Below are 19,180 nucleotides of genomic sequence, written 5' to 3' on the forward strand. Positions count from 1 at the left end.
GATGTTAAGGTGCAGTTTGCATCCAAAAATTTACTTGGTCAATTTGCAATAGCAATGGAAATCCCTCACCTCCTCCAATGTCTCCAACAACTTACTGGTAATCCTTTGCACTTCAGGATATTCGGATGATCTTGCCACCCTTGTATCCTTACACCAATTGTAGAATGCAATCAACTCATCAATTTACTGAGCAGCACTAGCATAAACATCGAAAGCCTTGACACAATCCTAGTACTCCATATCGAAAAACTTATCAAGCAAAACAGCCAAAACCTCACAGATATCAGCATATACCTAAAAACTCTCCTTCACAATAGTGTGCAATGCAACTAAGATCAAGTTGCTATTCTTCGCCAGACAAGTGGGCCTACACACCAAGAACTAGTCCAATAGCCTTTGCAAGTGGCCCATTTTGTCTAAAATCCTTTCTTGCTTCATTTCCCTCAGTGGAGTCACTACCCTTCTATCTTCTTTCCCTTCTTTCACAGCCACACCACCGCTCATATCCCCATATGACCTTGACCTTCTCATCCCCCCAAAATTACCATATTCTCCTCTATAATCACCATAATCATAATCATTCCCGTGGTGGGGACCGAAAATCATCTCGATTCCCATACCTATCCTCATTGTAAACACTACCACCACCATTAACACTTCCACTAGGACCGCCGCCGCTCTTTCTATCAAACAGAATCGACTCGAGTTGCTGACCCAAATACATAGCATAAGTCCGCGCAAAAGCCAAGTGGTTCCATGAACTCGAGTGAGCCTCATCTCTAAAATCAGACAAATTCAACAACCTAGCACCATGCCCGGTCGCATACGTTATCTCCTCGCGAAAAATTGGGTCTCCATCATTCAACAAACGATGGATGACTATTAGGGATTTGAGAGCCACAACGTAGTCGTGGGTCTTGCTCAGTCGCTTCGAAAGCGCAGAAACACACGCAAGAACGTATCCGCACGAGTATGAAGCCAAATTCAAGGTCCGACGAATGTATTTCTCATCCACAGGATCATCATCGTCGCTCGTGGCTTTCACGATATCTACTTTGGCCTCTTGCGCCATGTTGCCCGCGACCTTCGCGAGGTCGATGCTTGTGTGGTCCTTGACAGCCCCCAGCATTTTGCGGATCGTGCTTGAGACATCTTCACCGTCACCCTTGCCTACCAAAACCGCACAAGTCATCGAAACTAGTCACGCTTGACTCAAAAGCATCACTTGAGGATGATGTAACCAGCTTTCCGGTGATTTCACAAAATCAACAGCACCAATAAGCGTAATCATTTTAGTGCCCGAAGTCACCATGCTTTTACTGCGATTAATCACGCGATCGACGAAGCATTCAGCTCGACCGATGGCTTCACTTTACCTAAACCCCATATGTAGGTTCTAATCATTTCACAGCTACAGCTCACCATGCTCCACTATGCTTAATAAAGCGATCAATGTAGTATCGAGCTCCGGGAAATTACCTTTAGAGAAAGTGTATCAGATCTGGAGAAATTAAGCCCCGGCGACGCAGACTTTGAACGCAGGATGGACCTGCCGATTACAATCGCCGATTGCCACTCTTCGTCTTCTGCGTCTGAGAGTGGCGAGAGATGAGGCGAATCTCCAAAGAGTGCGATAAAATCCGGACAAAACAGGCTCTGGCAGAGTCGGAACAACCGGCGATTGTAATCGACTGGACGGACCACATCATGAAGTTCCCCTCCTCCCCTGTCTGCGCTCTCAATCGTCGCCTCCACTTCGAGGTAGCCGCATCTCGCCATCGCGTCGACGGCGCAGGTCCTTCACGCCGCTCTCGCGTCACTCTTCGTGGGGATCTCTCTGGCTCCATTGCTCGTGGGACCGGTCGTGTTCGTTATTGGGCCCGTTTTGATGTCCGCCCTTCTGGATTTATTCTTTTACGCGGCGGGAATGATGTCCGCTCCGTCGGAGTTGGCTCGGGCGACCCGTAATCCATTGGATTCTAGTAATAGGTTTTTCTTAATCTGAGAAGTCAAAAGTATCTTTTCGATTCTAGTAATTTGTTGCCTTGATGTCTTGGCCAAATCCAATGAACTCATCAGACATGATAACCTAACATGTTCCTTTGACGAAACTTAAGCTTTACTTTAGTGCAGTTGTCATCTATAAGAGTGAAAAAGATTTAAGTTCAATTTAGGAGGTTCGGACGTGCAGACTCCGGCTTATTAAACATTGATGGAGAAATTTTCTTGTGGTCAGCCACCAAGGGCGCCAGTAGCATGTACATGAACTCTCACGGTCAAATTTCCTGTGGACTTTAATTGCCTGCTTGGAATTTTCTTTTTGGTCATACAAAAGATAGCGCATAGGGTTAGGAAGTGGTTAGAGAAAAGAAAATAAATTAAAAGCAAGGTTTTGCTCTTTTGGGTTTCCTTTCCTTGAGAATCCTAATTGTGGAATTCCATTAGAAATTGGGCCACCGCACGAAGAGTAAAAGAAAGAACATATGAGCATTCTTGAATTAGCTGTGCGAAGGGTTTTGCTATGGGCTTAAACACTCGGTGATTTGCCCTATGAGCTTTGCAAGCAATTAAGTTGTTTATTTATAAACATATTTGGATTTGGTCTTAATCTAGATGTGGGAGACACTTGAATGTAAGTGATTGTAGTTCTAATTCTCAAATTATAGTGAATCATTGATTGCTAGCTCTTTAAAGGGATAAATACCGACACTCGAGATCAAATCTCGTAAATATTTGGTATCTTTGTCCTTCCCCATTTATTTCTTCAAAGCTCATTCTTGCGTTGATTTATTAGCAAGATCTTCTCAATTTTCGCGTTAATTTTGCAACATGTCTACTTTTGAAATGCCTCTAGTCAAGATCACTTTCTCCTAAAAGCTCTAATGCGAAGTAGATTAACAGATCTTCCATGTTTAGAACCATCCAACTTCCCAACGTTTTCTAGTGCAGTTTTTCGCTTGTACGTACGGACTCATTGGGAGAATCCATTATCACCCTTGCAAAGGAAGCAATTTGAATAATGTTAAATGGGCACTCATTAAGTTAAACTAGCTGCTTTTTGTGAATCCGAAAGGAAATCTGTTATGCTTTTTCTCTAGCGTGAAATGTGTAAAAGCTACCGAGTAGTAAATCTTAATATCTTGAAAATATAAGCATTCTATGTTAGTTGTGCCGAACAATAAGAAGAGAACACTTCAATTACCATATTTACATCCTATGTTAGTTTCCCAAGCAAGAAACCAATTCATTGTGAGTAATCCTTCAACATTTACTAATTTTCATGGTACCACCATTTAATTGCATTCTAACTGTTCAATATGATCTTGCGTTCCACTTGGGAACCAAGTAAATCACAAGACCTGTGCTTTTCATTCGATAGAGATTGAATTAGTCATATAAATTACAACAGTGACTAGGCTAGACTAGACTTAACGTGTGGAACACATTATGCCAATAGAGACATTCGGAAAATTCCCCACCAATGAAATTTGGTCATTGTGAAAGTTACATACCCCGCCCCGCATGCTACTTAACCTTGTCACCATAAGGAGCTGACGTTCATTCATCACTACAAATGACCAAGACTTTGGCCATAACCACAACTTCTACACTCAAGTACAGGCATCGCTGAACTCCTAGAAAATTGCTGTAACTTGCAAAGAAGAAGTTAACTCAAGAGTGTGATACATATAAAGTTTGGTCACTCGAATCAGTAGTCATGAAAAAGAAAGCATTGTGGGCGCTTGTGGTGATTTGGGGTATCACATGTGGTTCTCGTGGGTGTTGGGAACAAGAAAGGGTTGCACTCTTAGCGCTCAATGCCACATTTGACCTGATATATAGGGTGGACACCGGGGGATCATATTTCAACTGTTGTAGCTGGGAAGGTGTTGAGTGCAATCCCACCACAGGGCGAGTCACTCATCTAATGCTCTTCTCTTCGAGATATTACCTTTCCGGCTTCAAAACTTGGTACCTAAACGCTTCTCTACTTCTTCCCTTTGAAGAACTCAAGAGCCTTGACTTGTTCAACAACCATTTAACAGGGTGGATTGCACCGGAAGGTATAAATTCACTGCTCGTTCATTTCCTACAAAAGAAGAGATACTCATTATCTAATGACCTCAAAACTTAACCATGTCTAGGTCCTTACTCACTTCCTGCATTATAGATGATTATGTCCACGTCATCATTAATCCACAAGTCTATGACATATTTCCCCCCAAAATGGCAATATCGATTTACACGTGTACTTGAATAGATTTCCGCGAATTTTATTGCTTTTCATTGTTTGTTTGCAGAACCAAATCTGCTATCTTCAAGGCTGAGCAAACTAGAGGAACTTGACTTGAGTTATAACTCTCTGGATAATTCTATTCTATCCATTCTCGGTACAATTCCATCTCTTCGACGTCTGTCCCTCGGTTACAACAATTTGAACGGGACTTTACATGTGAATGGTAAATTTCTCCAACTTATTCTCTGCTCATAATTCAGTACGAAATCGCCACCCTACAACATATTTCCCCTTCGAAATGGCAATACCTGTTTACGCGTGTACTTGAATAGATTTCTGCGGATTTATATGCTTTTCATTGTTTGTTTGCAGAACCAAACCTGCTATCTTCAAGGCTGAGCAAACTAGAGGAACTTGACTTGAATGGTAACTCTCTGGATAATTCTATTCTATCCATTCTTGCTACAATTCCATCTCTTCGGTGTCTATCCCTTAGAAACAGCAATTTGAGCGGGACTTTACATGTGAATGGTAAATTTCTCTAGCTTGTTCTCTGCTCATAATTCAGTACAAAATCACCATCCTTGACTTGAGTTAACACTATTTGTGGATGAATTAGGTGGTTTCAATAATTTGATGGAGCTAGACATAAGTGGTAACGCTATCGATGCAGTGGCTACTTTTGAAGGTACTATTTCAGTTTGCATGAACGAGCCTCGTTTTTATTCATATATTAAACTAACTAGCCTATGAGTCGTGCGGACTCTTTAATACCATTACATGGGCTTCACATGATGAATATAGAAGTCATATATTGCAACCCCCTTCTCTTTCCATATAGAAATGTTGTTGATTCAAAGGATTCCTATCCCGAGGCATCTGCATGGGTGCTTTCATTATTTACTTTGGATAATTCTATTATACCCGTTCGCGGTATAATTTTGACTCTTAGGTGTCTATTCTCCAAACAACATTTGAATGGGACTTTACATGTGAATGTGAATGATAGTTTCTCCAGCTTATTCTCTATTCATAATTCCATACAAAATCGCTATCCTTGACTTGAGATAGCAATATTTGTGGACAAATTAGGTGATCTCAGTAATTTAAAGGAGCTAGACATAAGTTATAATGCAGTCGATGTAGTGGCTATTTTTTAAGGTATTGTTTCAGTTTTCATGTAGAATCCTCATTTTTATTCATAAATTAAATTGACTAGACTGTGATTCATGCATGCTCTTTCATATCTTTACATGTGTTTCATATTAAGAATATAGAAGTCATATATTGTAATCCCCTTCCCTTTTCGTATACAAATGTTGCTGATTGAAAAGATATCTAACCCAAGGCATCAGTGTGGGTGCTTTCCCAACTTAACTGCCAAGCAAGTTAATTACTTGGAATTTTACTGCTAGGCATCAAAAACTTGAGCCACTTAGAGAATCTCTACCTAGATTATGTCCACTTGAAGCATGTGGGGACCGTCGTGCAAGCATTAGGGGCACTGTCATCTCTAAGGATCCTTTCTCTCCAACATAATACAATAGAAGGAACAATTACTACTCAAGGTTAGTCAAACCTGCAAGTGAATGTATATTCACAATAACACCTCGTTCATTACGGAAAACAACTTTCAAGAAAATGGTTTTCAGATTTTTCAGCGTTCGAGTTATGGAAAATATATAAGCAAAGGAAAATATTTTCCTTCAATGGAAAAAGCATTTTCAAAAGTCAGGATAATAAGGAAATCATTTTCCATTCTCTTTCATTCACCTAGACTCGTTTTCCTCTGTGCACTCTTTTTATTTATTTATTTTTCTATTTTATTTTTAAAAATTCAAATTCAAAATTTTTAATTTCTTTCTTTCTTTCTTTCTTTCTTTTTCCTTCTTCCTCTGTTGATTGTTGGTTACAACAACCGCCGGCAAGCAACCACATGTGAGGAACAAGCTCACCGAAGGTTGAGGCCTCGCCAATCTGATGAGGTCTAAGCTTATCGGCCTCGAGCAATCTTGACCTCACCTGACCGGTGATCGGATGAACAAGAAAGAAAAGAAAAAGAAAAAGAAAAATAATTAAAAAATCTATTTTTAAAATAAAAATAAAATATTAACGAAAGGAGTGCACAAATGAAAATCAAATTAAATTTTTCATACTAAACATTGTAAAATATTTTCTAGTTCATTTTCAGGTTCCAGCCGAGCACTAGAAAATATTGTCATTTTCCTAAAAATGACTTCTCGAAAAACATTTTCTAGAAAAGTGATATTTTCCGTGAAACGAATGAAGTGTAAATTTTTATTAAAGAAGTTCCATTCACTCATGATATCTCTGTACCATTTCTTGATTATGCTTGTTTAAGGCAATCTGATGTTCGGTAATCTTTTGATTTAGGGAAGATTTCCATAACTTGATAAGTTGGAACAACTCATCTTGGATGGTTCTTCATTCAACCCAAGCATAGGAATCCTTTCCAGCCTTGGTTCGTTGACATCCCTTAGATGGTTGTCCTCATCCAGCACCTATCTAAGTGGCAACCTATCAGATCATAGTAAGTTCTGATCTCTCGGTGTAAAAGCTGGACATAAAATGGATCCTTGATGTACTTGAATGTCCTCTTTGCATGTACCAATATATCTCATTGGAGGAGAATTGACTTGTGATATCAATGGCAGGCTTGTGTAACCTGGTAAAACTAGAAGAGTTGGATCTTAGCTTTAACGGAATTACTGGCAGGCTTCCTACATGTTGGCGAAACATGTCCTCCATTCGGATTCTGAATCTTGAAGACAATGAATTTACAGATAGTGTCGTGTCATCTCCCCTCACTAGTCTTACATCTCTTGAATTTCTTTCCATTTTGGGCAGCCATTTTGATATCCCCTCATCACTCGGCCCACTTACAAACCATTCAAGACTTAAGGTGCTAATTCTTGATGACACCAAACTAACAACTGATACCAAAGTTGCATCTTTGATCCCGAGGTTCCAGTTGAAGGTTTTAAGTATGTCAAATAGTCCATCAAGAGGATTTGAATTGACTTCTTTGGGCTTTCTCAATCATCAATATGACCTGAGAATTTTGGATCTCTCCTCGAATGACATTCGGGTCCTTTCCAGGCATGGTTGTTGGAAAACAACACCAAGTTGGAAAAGCTTTTTATGGCAAATAACTTATTTACGACACTTGAGGTTCCATCAATGACCCTTTTTAATCTTTCAAGCATGGACATATCCAACAACAACATGAGAGGAGAGCTCACTACTGATTTTTGCGCAAATGTCCCAAATCTGTCCCACCTTATTCTATCAGCCAATAGATTGAAAGGGAATATTCCATCTGAACTGGGTAGTATAAAATCCCTACATATCTTAGACCTGTCTAGCAACAATTTCTCAGGGGGACTACCTATCCAGTTACTAGGTAGTAAATTGGGTCACCTCAATGTAGCATATAACAAATTGCAAGGAGAAGTTGTACTTTCTGACCACACCATGAACCCATGTTTTTCACATTTGCGGTTAGACCACAACTTGTTCACTGGAAGTCTCTCTTTTCTTTCATCAATCGTAAATTTGCGGGAATTGGACGTTAGCAACAATATTTTCACCGGCAAGCTTCCCAGATTGATTGCAAACATGTCATCGCTTGTGGCCCTTGACTTGTCCAAAAATCAATTGGATGGCCTCATCCCTCAAGAACTTTGGAATTTTGGTGAGCTTGAGTATTTGGATTTGTCTAACAACAATCTCTCTGGTTCATTACCATCATTTTTTATCTCGAGTGGGTGCGTCACATCCATCTGAGTAGGAACAAATTGAATGGTACACTCGTGCATGCACTCTCTAATGGCTTACGGTTGGTGACCTTGGATCTGAGTGAAAATGAGTTCTCCGGAAGCATACCCTATTGGCTAGGTAGCCTCTCACAATTGAAGATTCTTTTACTGAAAGGTAATAGCTTCTATGGAACATTTCCCGAGCAATTGTGCAAATTGAAAAGCTTAAGTATGATCGATCTTTCTGAAAACAATCTGTTTGGCCCATTACCTAGTTGCTTGGGACCCATGAATTTATCCAAAGATTACATTGATAAGGTAACTTCATCATCGGACATTGGATCTGTAATTGCATTATGGTCACCTTGGTCTTATGTGAGGAGAAATAAACCCAATACTGACTTTCATTTTGTCTATCATAAAGAAGTGGAAGAAAAATTTCAAGCTCCACATACTGTTGGGTTCACAACGAAAGGAAGGTTTGATTCTTACAAAGGCTACACGCTTCTTAAAATGGTGGGACTCGATTTTTCTTGCAACCAGTTCAGTGGCGAGATCCCATCGGAGATAGCAATCTCACAAGAAATGCTTGTGCTGAACCTGTCACATAACAAGCTTATAGGACGTATACCAATGTCATTGTCGAGCCTCACGAAGATAGAGAGCATTGACCTTTCCTACAACAACTTGATTGGTTCTATCCCTGAAGAGCTTACTCAGTTGAATTCCCTAGAAGTCTTCAATGTGTCTTACAACAACTTGTCAGGAGCCATACCAAACAAATATCAATTTGGGGCATTCGATGAAAGCAGTTACTATGGAAACCATCTTCTATGTGGATTGCCGTTGAGTAAGAAGTGCTCGACAACCATTAACGATAATTGCTCAACAACAAAATCACGCGTGTCAACTAAAGAAGATGGTTTCATAGACAAAGAGACATTCTATATCAGCTTCGGAGTGTCATACACGATGGTTGGACTGGTAATTCCAATTGTTCTATTCATCAACCCCCAATGGCGACATGGATGGTTTCACTATGTGGAACTGGTTATCAACACATGTCAGAGCTTGTTCATCACATGTTACTATTTTGTGCAGGACGGTTTTCGAAAATTGTTCAGAGGCCAAACATTTTAAGTTCTCTCGCTCTGCATTTCCAAGTAATGGCAGGATTGGGTTTTTTTCCTATTGTTTGTTATTGTCGTTGATCAACATTGGCCTCAATGTGGATCTATTAGGTCAGTGTAAGTTCTTACCTTCACAACTGAATAAGGTCTTGTTCTACTTTCCTTGAAGACAATACATGGCGTGATCCTCCCTCTTTCAAAAAGGTATTTTTACGTAATTGCTTGCTCATCTCTATTTGGTTGGGGATCATACTACTAACAATGACAAACAACACGAGAAAAACACAGCTGTCTCCTCACCTTTTTTGTTTCTGCAGTAACAAATTTGCTTTCCTTTCCGAATAAAAGTTTTCGTCTCCATATATCACTTGGTCCATTCGCAAACCGTTCAAGACATAAAACTCCTCTTGCTTGACAATATAGCACAAACAACTGAATCTTCTTCAACGTCTTAGGCTCATGGCCAATCCGCAAGTTGGTTAGGACATCGATTTCCGTCTAACTTTTATGAAGGTTTAGTTGTTCTTGAGTGTCTCCTGAGATGGTTAAATTCACGGTCAAACTTGCATTTTTATGACTACTTTCGTTGTTCCTGTCTTTGTGGAATCGTTCTAACATTTTGCTAGGAGCCTAGCTCTAGTTTAGAAAAAGAAGTACTGCATTGAGGCATGCCCTGTTCAGTATGAAAGAGAACAAATTTGTCGTCCTGATGTCTAGGCCAAAATGCGAACAAGAACCAACCTGGATCGAGGCCCAGATTGGTGCAAATGTATGATTTCTATTGTAAACATTCCATTCATACGAGAAGGTCAGCACTGCTGCCATTTTTACAAATTGGTAGAAAAACGTAACAGGCGGTATGTCAATCAAAGTAATAGAAACAACTATCGGATAATCATGAGCCTATACTCACAATCAAGAGAAAAAAGAAGCTGGACTCCTTTTTCGTAAGAAGAAATTACTTCAACGCTTTATGGTGGTTTCTACGAACATACAAAAAATGCAGCTTTGACAAGCAGTTTTGAGGACATTCATTCTGTTATAAGAACATTGTTCATGACAATATATATTAATAAAAAGTGATGGTTGAGATCCAAATGCAGGCAAGACATGCAAAGAAGAATGTCAGGCAATTATTCCCAGTTGATCTAGCATGCAGCACAATGTAGATATGCTTAGTCATTCTGATATATGATTAATTTGTATTGAAAAATAATAGTGGCGCTGCCTTTGTAGGCTTAATCGTGTGCTAAATCATATCGGTGTATGCTTTTGGGCACGGATTTGGGTTCTATACTTTTGTGATAGTATAATGTGTCATAAATCTAAGAAAAAATCTTTTACAGTCAGACTAATGCATTGGCTAACTCAGAAATACATTGCGTGGATACATTCTACACTGATCATTCTGATCCACAATTTGAATCACAAATCCTTCTAATGGCAAATTTACCACTCGAAATAGTAAATTAAGGTTCATATATTTTGGTGTGGAGCTATTCATCAGATTTTCTTGTGAAAAGTATATCATGTATAGTATTACCTCGTCCCAAAGTACATACCAAGTAAGAATTGGTCCTTCACCTACATATCTAGCATAATAGACCATCTGGTGCACATATAACTAATAATGAGTAATATTCCGACACAATGATCAAACAAGCCTACTTTCACAATATTACATTTTAGATGAGGAACAATTTTAGTTATGATTGACATTCCTCGTTTAAGAGTTGTCCTTGTTTCTGAAACCTTGGTTAGCATCGTGTAATAAATTCCGATTTTTAAACTCAATAGCAACAGGGCATCACATCAATTCAGTAGCAAGTTATGGCATTCTAATGGGAAAGGACAAGGTGGCGCCACTTTTTTTTAGTATATGCAACCAACTATTGATCTGAACAGTTGGTAAACTCTTCTACAAAATGACATCCCTCACAATACATCTCAATTCCCACATTATGCATGTTACAGATTAAGAAGCATTGAAGCTTGGTACTGGATAAGGCCAAAAATGCTTAGATTATCATAAGTAACCACAGAGCGCCAGTAACGGACCTCATCCGTAGCAAAAACTTCCAATGCATCTTCACACTTTTGCCTCCTTATAAGTTACTTTGCATTTGAGTGAAGCATCAAGCCCATCATCACAGCCATGGAGAAAATCCAAAAGGTTTTTTAAATGCCAATTCAAAACAATTGCAGCTACAACAGCAGATTGTGACCGACAAAAAAAAAAAAAAAAAAACAGCAGATTGTGAGAAAAGACTGCTTGAGAAAGGATTTCTTAAAAAACAAATTAGTCTACTGCCAACCCTCTGATCAGTTTCAGATCCCATATTTACTTGCTTTCCACTCTGATCTTCAAGTTCTATGTTGAAGTCTTCCAGTGGAAATTACCCATCTGCATGTCTCTTAGCCAGTGCAGTGGCGGATGCTCTGTATTTAGAAGGATATACACATTTAATTATATGAGTGGATGTGCACATACACGCACAGTAGCCAGAAAGACTACTGTCTCTGAAAACAACAAAAACGCTGGCCAATATCATCAAAAAATTAATACAGGAAAGGGTACCACAAGAGCAGATAAGCATGTCCATGTAAGTGAACATCTCTAGGGATGTATATCCAGATTGCTAGGCTCATCAGAGCTTCTGGCCAAGCATAGAAATTTTATGGCATAACTATAAACAAGTCACTTTATCAAGACATGCAGTCTTCTTTTGAATAATAATAAAGTCCTGTGCTCAGAGCCGAATGCCTCTTTAAGTATCAAGATGCACTGCCTCATGAGTTAAGTAACGTACGCCACACTAAGAACGTTGATTGGTCCCATGACTATACGCAAAGTTGCTAAAAAGGGGTGAAAACCAAACTGAATATGCATGCGAAATACCTGATGAAGGATTGATTTGGTGGTGGCCGCTTAGAATTAAAGTGAGCTTGGAATGAGGAGAAAGCATCTTCCGATGCATCAAAGCTACTTAAGAACTTCTGCGCCACAGAAACGCCAAAAGCTTCAGACTGAGCATTATTAACCAAGGAAGGCATCTCTTGAACTCGGACACACTCATCCCAAGACCACAAATTGCATTGCTATTTGACTCAAACCTGTTCTAGAAAAGCCGAGGCATTTCGAGTTCCTTCACCTATAACAAGAATACGAAGCTCGCTGCCATCGGTAAAAGAGAAAGGGAGATGTAATTGATACACTGAACGTAGAGAATTCTTAGCCTCATCAAATATGAGCCCCCCTTAATCACTCCAAGCAAGATTTATCAAAACCATCAACCGATTAACAAAGAGAGCAGCAGAAGCCTGCTTTCTCAAGGCCAGCTGCCATTCACCACATTATATTTTACAAGGCCAGTCCAACAAGGTGTATGATCCAATTACAAATACCCAACTTTTCAGAAATATTCAGCAAAACAAACAAATATTCCTCACAATGTACATAATATAAACCAAGAAACAGAAAACAAAGAGACAAGTTCCTTATAAATTCACCATATATTCGATGCAACGAATCCAATAAGTCAACAACTTTGCTGGACCAATCAATTAGTACACCTATCCGCTGCCGGGAACCGGCAACCAAGTCAAAATTAAGCGAAAAGATAGACGATTGCACCCTCGCACACGCACTGGAACGAGTACCCAACCCAAGCAAGCCTGCTGGACCGCTCGTCCTCGGCCATGGCCTCTTCCTTGAGTGACTTGCCCTGGTCAACGCAGACGCGGGTCGAGAGTATCATGGCGTTGCCCCTGACGCCGAGCTCACTCAGCTTCGTCGCCCCGTCACCGTCCAGCTGTCCAGCTCGACCTCGATCACGCCGGACCACGTGCCAGCCACCTTCAGCTTCGCCGCCATTGATGGGTCAGTCGAGATCAGAGAGAAGAGAATTGACTGAGAAATTGAAAGATCGAGACTTTTATAGTGTGGGAGTTTTTGCGGAATTAGTGCCAGCTTTTCAAAATGTATAAGTTGTTAAATGAAGGCATTATTTAATATGTAAATATTCTAATATTCGCCCTCAAGCACGGACTAGATTTTGGCCTAAGACCAATTTACGGAAATATATAACTGGGCAGGCAAATGAAGTTGTCTGTAAACATTCAACCTCAGAATCTTTTGCTCTAATACCATGTGAAATTTTTGTGGGATTAATGCTACAACTTAAGTTGTCAAATAGAGGCGTGATTTAATATTTCAATATTGACAATATAAATGAAGTGACATTGAAACATAAGCAACTATCCATAAGAAATCTGTCACAAGCAAACCGCAGATTGCAAACCACTAACACAGATTTTAAAGGACCTTCACAAAATAATTCCAGTAAGTACTTCAATTATGCAACAGTTCCTTACCCAATGGAGACCAGTTCATTCAATCTTCGGAGGTCCACAGGTTTCTTCATGAGCGTCACTTCATAAGACTTTTGCTCACTGCAAAATTTAATAGATTTTTTATGCTACCCATAGAAATTTGTAGGTATAAGTAGACAAGATATAGGGGCAATATGAAACACCCCTGAGCTCCTTTCTTCGCTTTATATCCCCCTCACGTTTCTGTAATTTCTTAGCCTTTTCCTCGATTAGAAAATCAACAGCACTCCCAACATCTTGGTTGGTCATACGAAGTGCCCTCCTGGCATTACACTCCTTGAAGCCCATGCTCATGACTAGTGATAAAGATTCATCTGGCACCTGCAGCTGAGATAACCAAAATTGAATTGTCAGCTTGGAAAAGGGAAAAAGTCAAGGTAACTATGAGGAAATAAGAGACGATTTGAAAAGACATGGACAGTCAGATGATAAGTTCCCAAGCAGAAGAGTTAGACCTATCCTACCATTAACTTTGGTGTGAATTTTTTTCTCATTTAAACAAAATATCCAGAAATTTACTCTCCATGAGTTGTGGAATTACAAATGTTCTTTCAGTGCTGCAACAAAATTAGAGTCCTAGTTCCTTAATCATGCATGCAAATGAGACACGATCTGCTGGTTGATCATAATAATAAGTCCTGCTTGCAGAAATGACCAAGAGAGACTCAAGGAAACAGCTTAAATATAATGTGACAAATGCAAAGGAAATAGTACTCTAAAAATGCTGAAACTTTAGAAAGATAGATATGCAAGGTATAAATAAATACCTATCAATAGCTCAAAGAATAAGAGAACAAAACATGAGCAAAATAATTAAAAAAAAAAAAAAAACTATTTGTCACATGAATTGCTACAGAAGAATTCGGTACAAGCATAAAATGGGGCTGAGCACCTCAATAACTGAATAAGACTTCTTTACTAACCATGAGGAACTTTTCTTGTGCAGATGTCAATGCTTTTCGTGACTTATTGACATGACCACTGTGATAAGCTACCACTCCTTCCAACAGCTCTAACCACAAATGCCTGGAAGTTAATTATTCCAATTTATTAGTCTGAAGCCAATATTTCAGGATAAGAAAGTTCTCTACACATACTGCTACAATGCTGGGATGAAAAATTGCAAAACTGATGCTCACAAAGCAATCTCTGGATAGCAACCTCCTTGAAGGAGTCTTAACACGAAAGTAATCCTTTCCATGAGCACGCTCAATCCCTTCTCTGGCCTTTTGCAGTTGAATTCCAGCCACAGAGAGTGATGAGATGTCTCAAAGCATGAAATAGCACCATACCATGTCTATTTGCAGTATAGGAACATTGTCAACCATCTGAAACCAAAGAACATGAAGCAGAATAAGTCACACCGACACATTCATAATCTCTCTGTGCACACATCAAAGTATTAACATACCCCCTTCCCAAAGAAGGAGGAAAAGTGGATTTCCATGAAGTCCAAGCCGCAAGCCACATCAACTGTGTTCAGGTGAAATTAAAATAGTTCACAATTCCCGGACTAACTTGAAAATTTGGTGCATTCAGTCAATTATATGTGAAATGAATGCACCGTGAATCACAATGAGAAAGGACAGGCTTAGAAATAGTCACAATGTAAATAAATAGCGAAATATTTGGAAAAGCATTTTCAACATGAGCGGCTATCTTCCTCAAATTATAGAGTGCGAAACATCCACTATATTATCAGAAGCTTCTGCACCATCATATCATCTAAAGAACAATTATAAAATAGAAGAATGAGTACAGACTATATTACATAAAACTCCCAGGTGAACACATGCAGACTTCTTAACTTGGGAGAATATCACTGACCTCAATGAACTGGGGATTGCAGAGAGAGAAGGACTCCTGCATGGGGAAGAAAGAATGGTTAAAGTAATCAATTTTTATAAATTAGTAGAAAAAATAACAGGCGGTATGTCTATCAAAGTAATAGAAACAACTATCAGATCATCATGAGCCTATGCTCACAAGCACGAGAAAAGAGAAGCCAGACTCCTTTTTTCGTAGTAAGAAATTACTTCAATGCTTTATGGTGGTTTCCAAGAACATACAAAAGATGCAGCTTTGACAAGCAGTTTTGAGGACATTCATTCTATTATAAGAACATTGGCCATGACAATCTATATTTATAGGCAAGACATGCAAAGGAGAATGTCCAGGCAATTATTCCCAGTTGATCTAGCGTGCAGCACCAGGTAGGTATGCTTAGTTAATTCTGATATATAATTTAATTGTATTGAAAAACAATAGTGGTGATACTTTCATAGGCTTAATCTCGTGCTAACTCATATTGATGTATGCTTCTGGGCCTGGATTTGGGTCATCTATTACAATGGATGCATTCTATATCCTATATCTTTTTGTGATAGTATAAGGTGTCACGAATCCAAGAAAAATCTTTTACCGTCAGACTAATGCACTGGCTAACTTATAAATAGGTTGTGTGGTTTTCATATCATCTAATCATATTGCTGGCAGAATACACTGATCATTCCAATCCACGATTTGTATCACAAATCCTTGTTATGGCAAATTTACCACTTCAAATTGTAAATTAAGGTTATTCAAAATGTTTTAGTGCGGAGATAGTATTACCTCGTCCCAAAGCATATATCAAATAAGAATTGGTCCTTCACCTGTATATCTAGCATATTAGACCATCCGGTGCACATAAAACTAACATATTGAAGTCTTCCAGTGGCAATTACCCATCTGCATGTCTCTTAGCCAGTGCAGTGGCAGCTGCTCTGTATTTAGAAGGACATACACATTTAATCATATGAGTGGATGTGCACATACACACACGGTAGCCAAAAAGACTACTGTCTCTGAAAACAACAAACACACTGGCCAATATCATCAAGAAAATAATACAGTAAAAGTGTACCACAAGAGCAGATAAGCATGTCCATGTAAATGAGCATCTGTAGGTATGTACATCCAGATTGCCAGGCTCATCAGTGCTTCTGGCCAAGCATAGAAATTTTATGACATAATTATAAACATGTCACTCTATCAAGACATGTTCAGAGAAGTCTTTTGAATGATAATAAAGTGCCCTGCTCAGAGCCGAATGCCTCTTTAAGTATCAAGATGCGCTGCCTCATGAATTAAGTAACGTATGCCACCCTAAGAGTGTTGTTAGTCCCACGACTATACGCAAAGGTTGCTAAAAAGGGGTGATAACAAAACCAAATATGCATGCAAAATACACAATAAAGGATTGATTTGGTGGTGGCTGCTAAGGGTGCGCATGGAAACACTTATGTTTCTTTTTTGTTCTGGAACAAAAAAAAAAAAAAAAAAAAAGTGTTTATGTTCGAGGAAACAGTTTTTGAACAAAAGAACGCGTTTGGTAAGTGTAAAAAAAAAAAACTGTTCTTGAAATAAAAAAGAACAAAAACATGTTTGGTAATCTGCAGTCAATTTCTGTTCCTAGAATAGAAAAAGAACGAAAACACGTTTGGTAAACGACAAAAAAATTTCTGTTTTTTTTTATTATTTTTTTTTTAAATTTTTTTAATAAAGTTTAAAATTGATATTGAATGCTCATTCTTATGAAATGCTCATTAATTTTCTGTAGTCATCTATTTAATTTATTCTTAATACGATAAAAATTCTCCCGTACATGCGCCGTAACCTGGTAAGGAAGCAAAAACATTCGATGTTTTCATCAGCTACTGTCTAGTTGGTTTGCCATTCTAAAGTCAAAACAGGGCTAGAGATGCACCAACACCAGTTGACAGGACTTTTGGAGTAGCTTTACTGCCATGCTCCAGAAAACCAGACCCCAAATTTGATTGTGCAGATCAGAGTGAACATACACACATTGATGTAAACGGGGCAATGAGCTTATACACAATACAATACACACTGATATAATTGCATGGTGATAGTTACAAAATGAGGACGAAATCGCGTGAGACAGTAGAAAAAGGAAAGGACGGCGACTTGCCGATCGCTTTTCCTCTCACGTCAGGCCCCAAATGGTCATTATCTATAATCTATACTAGCAAGTCATTTGGGAAACAGAAAAGGAAAATTAGTCCACAATAATTACAAGCGATCTGTGTCCGAGCTTCTTTCTATCTTTTTGCTGATCTTTAAATCGTCTATTGCTTTGGTGATTCCTCAGAAGTCACAAGAAGTTCCCAACCTCTGCTTCGAGCTGTTGCATCTAGCGTTCTCCGTGACCTCAGGCAAGAGCTTCTCGAAGATTTCAAGGAACAGTACCCACTCATCTTCGCTCATATCTCCGAAAGAGATCCCCTCACCCTCGTTGTCGTGTTGCTGCACTGCAAAACTCATGCTCCGGTTGAAAGTCCCCACCTTGGGACGGTTGATGGCATCGTCATGATTTTCACCCTCATCGTCTTCCATCGCATAAAACTCATATTCACAATTCAGGGTGTCGTTTTCCTCCCTTTTGGAGATAATAACACATCAGGCAGCCCAGACATTGACTTGACAGATAAAAACCTGGGAAGTTTACGTGGCCTAGCCGTCTCAGGGAGGTCCAAGTCCTCCTTCATGTCATCATCATTTTCCATGACAAACTGAGTAGCTTCAAGGTCGTCTCCTTCGTTTGTTTCATCAACAGGCACATCGCCGCCCAAAGTAATCAGCATGCTGGCCTTGGATTGAATGCACAGCTCCTCCAATAAACTGAGACTCTCCTGCCCACAAGAAAACTGGCGAGTCATCATCTCACCTATATCTGCAAGACAGAAGCCAGCAGCTGCGGTGTGCTTTAGAAAGATGGTGCATAGGATGAGAACCTGGACAGAGGAGCTGCTGCTGCAGCTCCTCTGTCCGGTCATCATCTCACCTATATCTGCAGCTCGCTGCAGCTCGAGCAGCTGCAGCTCGAGCGAGTTGCTGCAGCTCGCTGGAGCTGCTGCTCGAGCTGCTGCTGCTGCTCGAGATGCTGCTCCAACAGCTGCAGCTCGCTCGAGATGCTGCTCCAGCAACTGCAGCTCGCTCGAGCCTCGCTCGAGATGCTGCTAGAGCAGCTGCAGCTCGAGCTCGCTCTCGAGCGAGCGTTGCTCCCCCTTCGGCGCGGCAGATCTGGGCGAGCAACGCTCGCTCAAGGCTCGAGCGAGCCGTCCCAGATCTGTCGCACCGAAGGGGGAGCAACGCTGACCGGAGAAGGAGGAGCGCTGAAGGGGGAGCAACGCTGACCGGAGAAGGAGGACCACCAGAAACGTACCTGGAGTCACCGGAGTGAGGAGTCGCCGGAGAGTCAGCCGAGTGGGAGCCGCCGGAGAGATGGGAGAGACGCCGGAAAAGGGAGAGCACGAGAACGAAGCTTCAGCCGACGAGAGCCACGAGCACGCACGAAGGAGAAGAGCTTCAGCCGGTGTTGTTCCTTTGTTCCGGTTTTGTTTTTTTGTTCTTTTCGTTTTTTTTCTTTTGTGCCTTTTCTTTTGAAAAGAAACAACTTTTTGTTTCTTTTTCTGTTCTTATTTTGTTCAGAACAAAAAAGCAAAAAAAGAACAAACGCACCAAACACGTTTACTGTTTTTTTGTTCGTTAAAAAATCCGTACAGAAGTGTTGGAAACGTTTCTTAGAAACGTTCCATGCACGCCCTAAGAGTTAAAGTGAGCTTGGAATGAGGAGAAAG

General features: G+C 40.0%; 4 protein-coding genes across 9 annotated transcripts in view; 1 reads left to right on the forward strand and 3 right to left on the reverse strand.

Annotated features, from left to right (window-relative positions):
• Positions 1–9,314, forward strand: part of LOC120293271 (receptor-like protein 15) — a 38,804-nt gene extending 29,490 nt beyond the window's left edge. The window contains exons 1-7 of one of the 4 annotated variants that reach the window (XM_039312316.1): positions 3,587–4,064; positions 4,302–4,460; positions 4,610–4,768; positions 4,857–4,925; positions 5,653–5,805; positions 6,637–6,788; positions 6,913–9,314. In XM_039312316.1, coding sequence (XP_039168250.1) covers positions 3,719–4,064; positions 4,302–4,460; positions 4,610–4,768; positions 4,857–4,925; positions 5,653–5,805; positions 6,637–6,701 — 951 coding nt within the window. In that variant the 5' untranslated portion in view covers positions 3,587–3,718 and the 3' untranslated portion in view covers positions 6,702–6,788; positions 6,913–9,314. Of the gene's footprint in view, positions 1–3,586; positions 4,065–4,301; positions 4,461–4,609; positions 4,769–4,856; positions 5,806–6,636; positions 6,789–6,912 lie in introns of those variants that run through there. The other 3 variants (XM_039312319.1, XM_039312317.1, XM_039312318.1) reach the window with 3 other exon arrangements.
• LOC104447710 (putative clathrin assembly protein At2g25430) lies at positions 349–1,907 on the reverse strand. Of its 2 annotated transcripts, XM_039312321.1 has the most exons (2): positions 1,480–1,905; positions 349–1,170 (listed from the first exon to the last, which is right to left on the reverse strand). In XM_039312321.1, exon 2 carries the CDS (start codon positions 1,127–1,129, stop codon positions 578–580), a length of 552 nt encoding a protein of 183 aa, XP_039168255.1. In that variant the 5' UTR covers positions 1,130–1,170; positions 1,480–1,905; the 3' UTR covers positions 349–577. The 2 variants fall into 2 exon arrangements, with proteins under 2 accessions (XP_039168255.1, XP_039168254.1); XM_039312320.1 differs by having other exon boundaries at positions 349–1,907.
• Positions 9,315–11,038: 1,724 nt separating the features above from the next.
• LOC104445802 overlaps positions 11,039–19,180 on the reverse strand; it is a 50,427-nt gene continuing 42,285 nt past the window's right edge. The window contains exon 2 of one of the 2 annotated variants that reach the window (XR_005551486.1): positions 11,039–12,298. Coding sequence is in view for 1 of the 2 variants with exons in the window: in XM_039313103.1 (XP_039169037.1) it covers positions 16,261–16,303 (43 nt within the window). In the remaining variant the exon portion in view is untranslated. Of the gene's footprint in view, positions 12,299–15,950; positions 16,304–19,180 lie in introns of those variants that run through there. The other variant, XM_039313103.1, reaches the window with a different exon arrangement.
• On the reverse strand, positions 13,619–14,987 carry LOC120293522. The gene is made up of 4 exons (XM_039313104.1): positions 14,950–14,987; positions 14,678–14,866; positions 14,462–14,564; positions 13,619–13,865 (listed from the first exon to the last, which is right to left on the reverse strand). The coding sequence occupies exons 2-4, from the start codon at positions 14,737–14,739 to the stop codon at positions 13,620–13,622; spliced, it is 411 nt and encodes a 136-aa protein (XP_039169038.1). The 5' UTR covers positions 14,740–14,866; positions 14,950–14,987; the 3' UTR covers position 13,619.

This window comes from Eucalyptus grandis, chromosome 5 (assembly GCF_016545825.1).
Source record: "Eucalyptus grandis isolate ANBG69807.140 chromosome 5, ASM1654582v1, whole genome shotgun sequence".
NCBI lineage: Eukaryota > Viridiplantae > Streptophyta > Magnoliopsida > Myrtales > Myrtaceae > Eucalyptus > Eucalyptus grandis.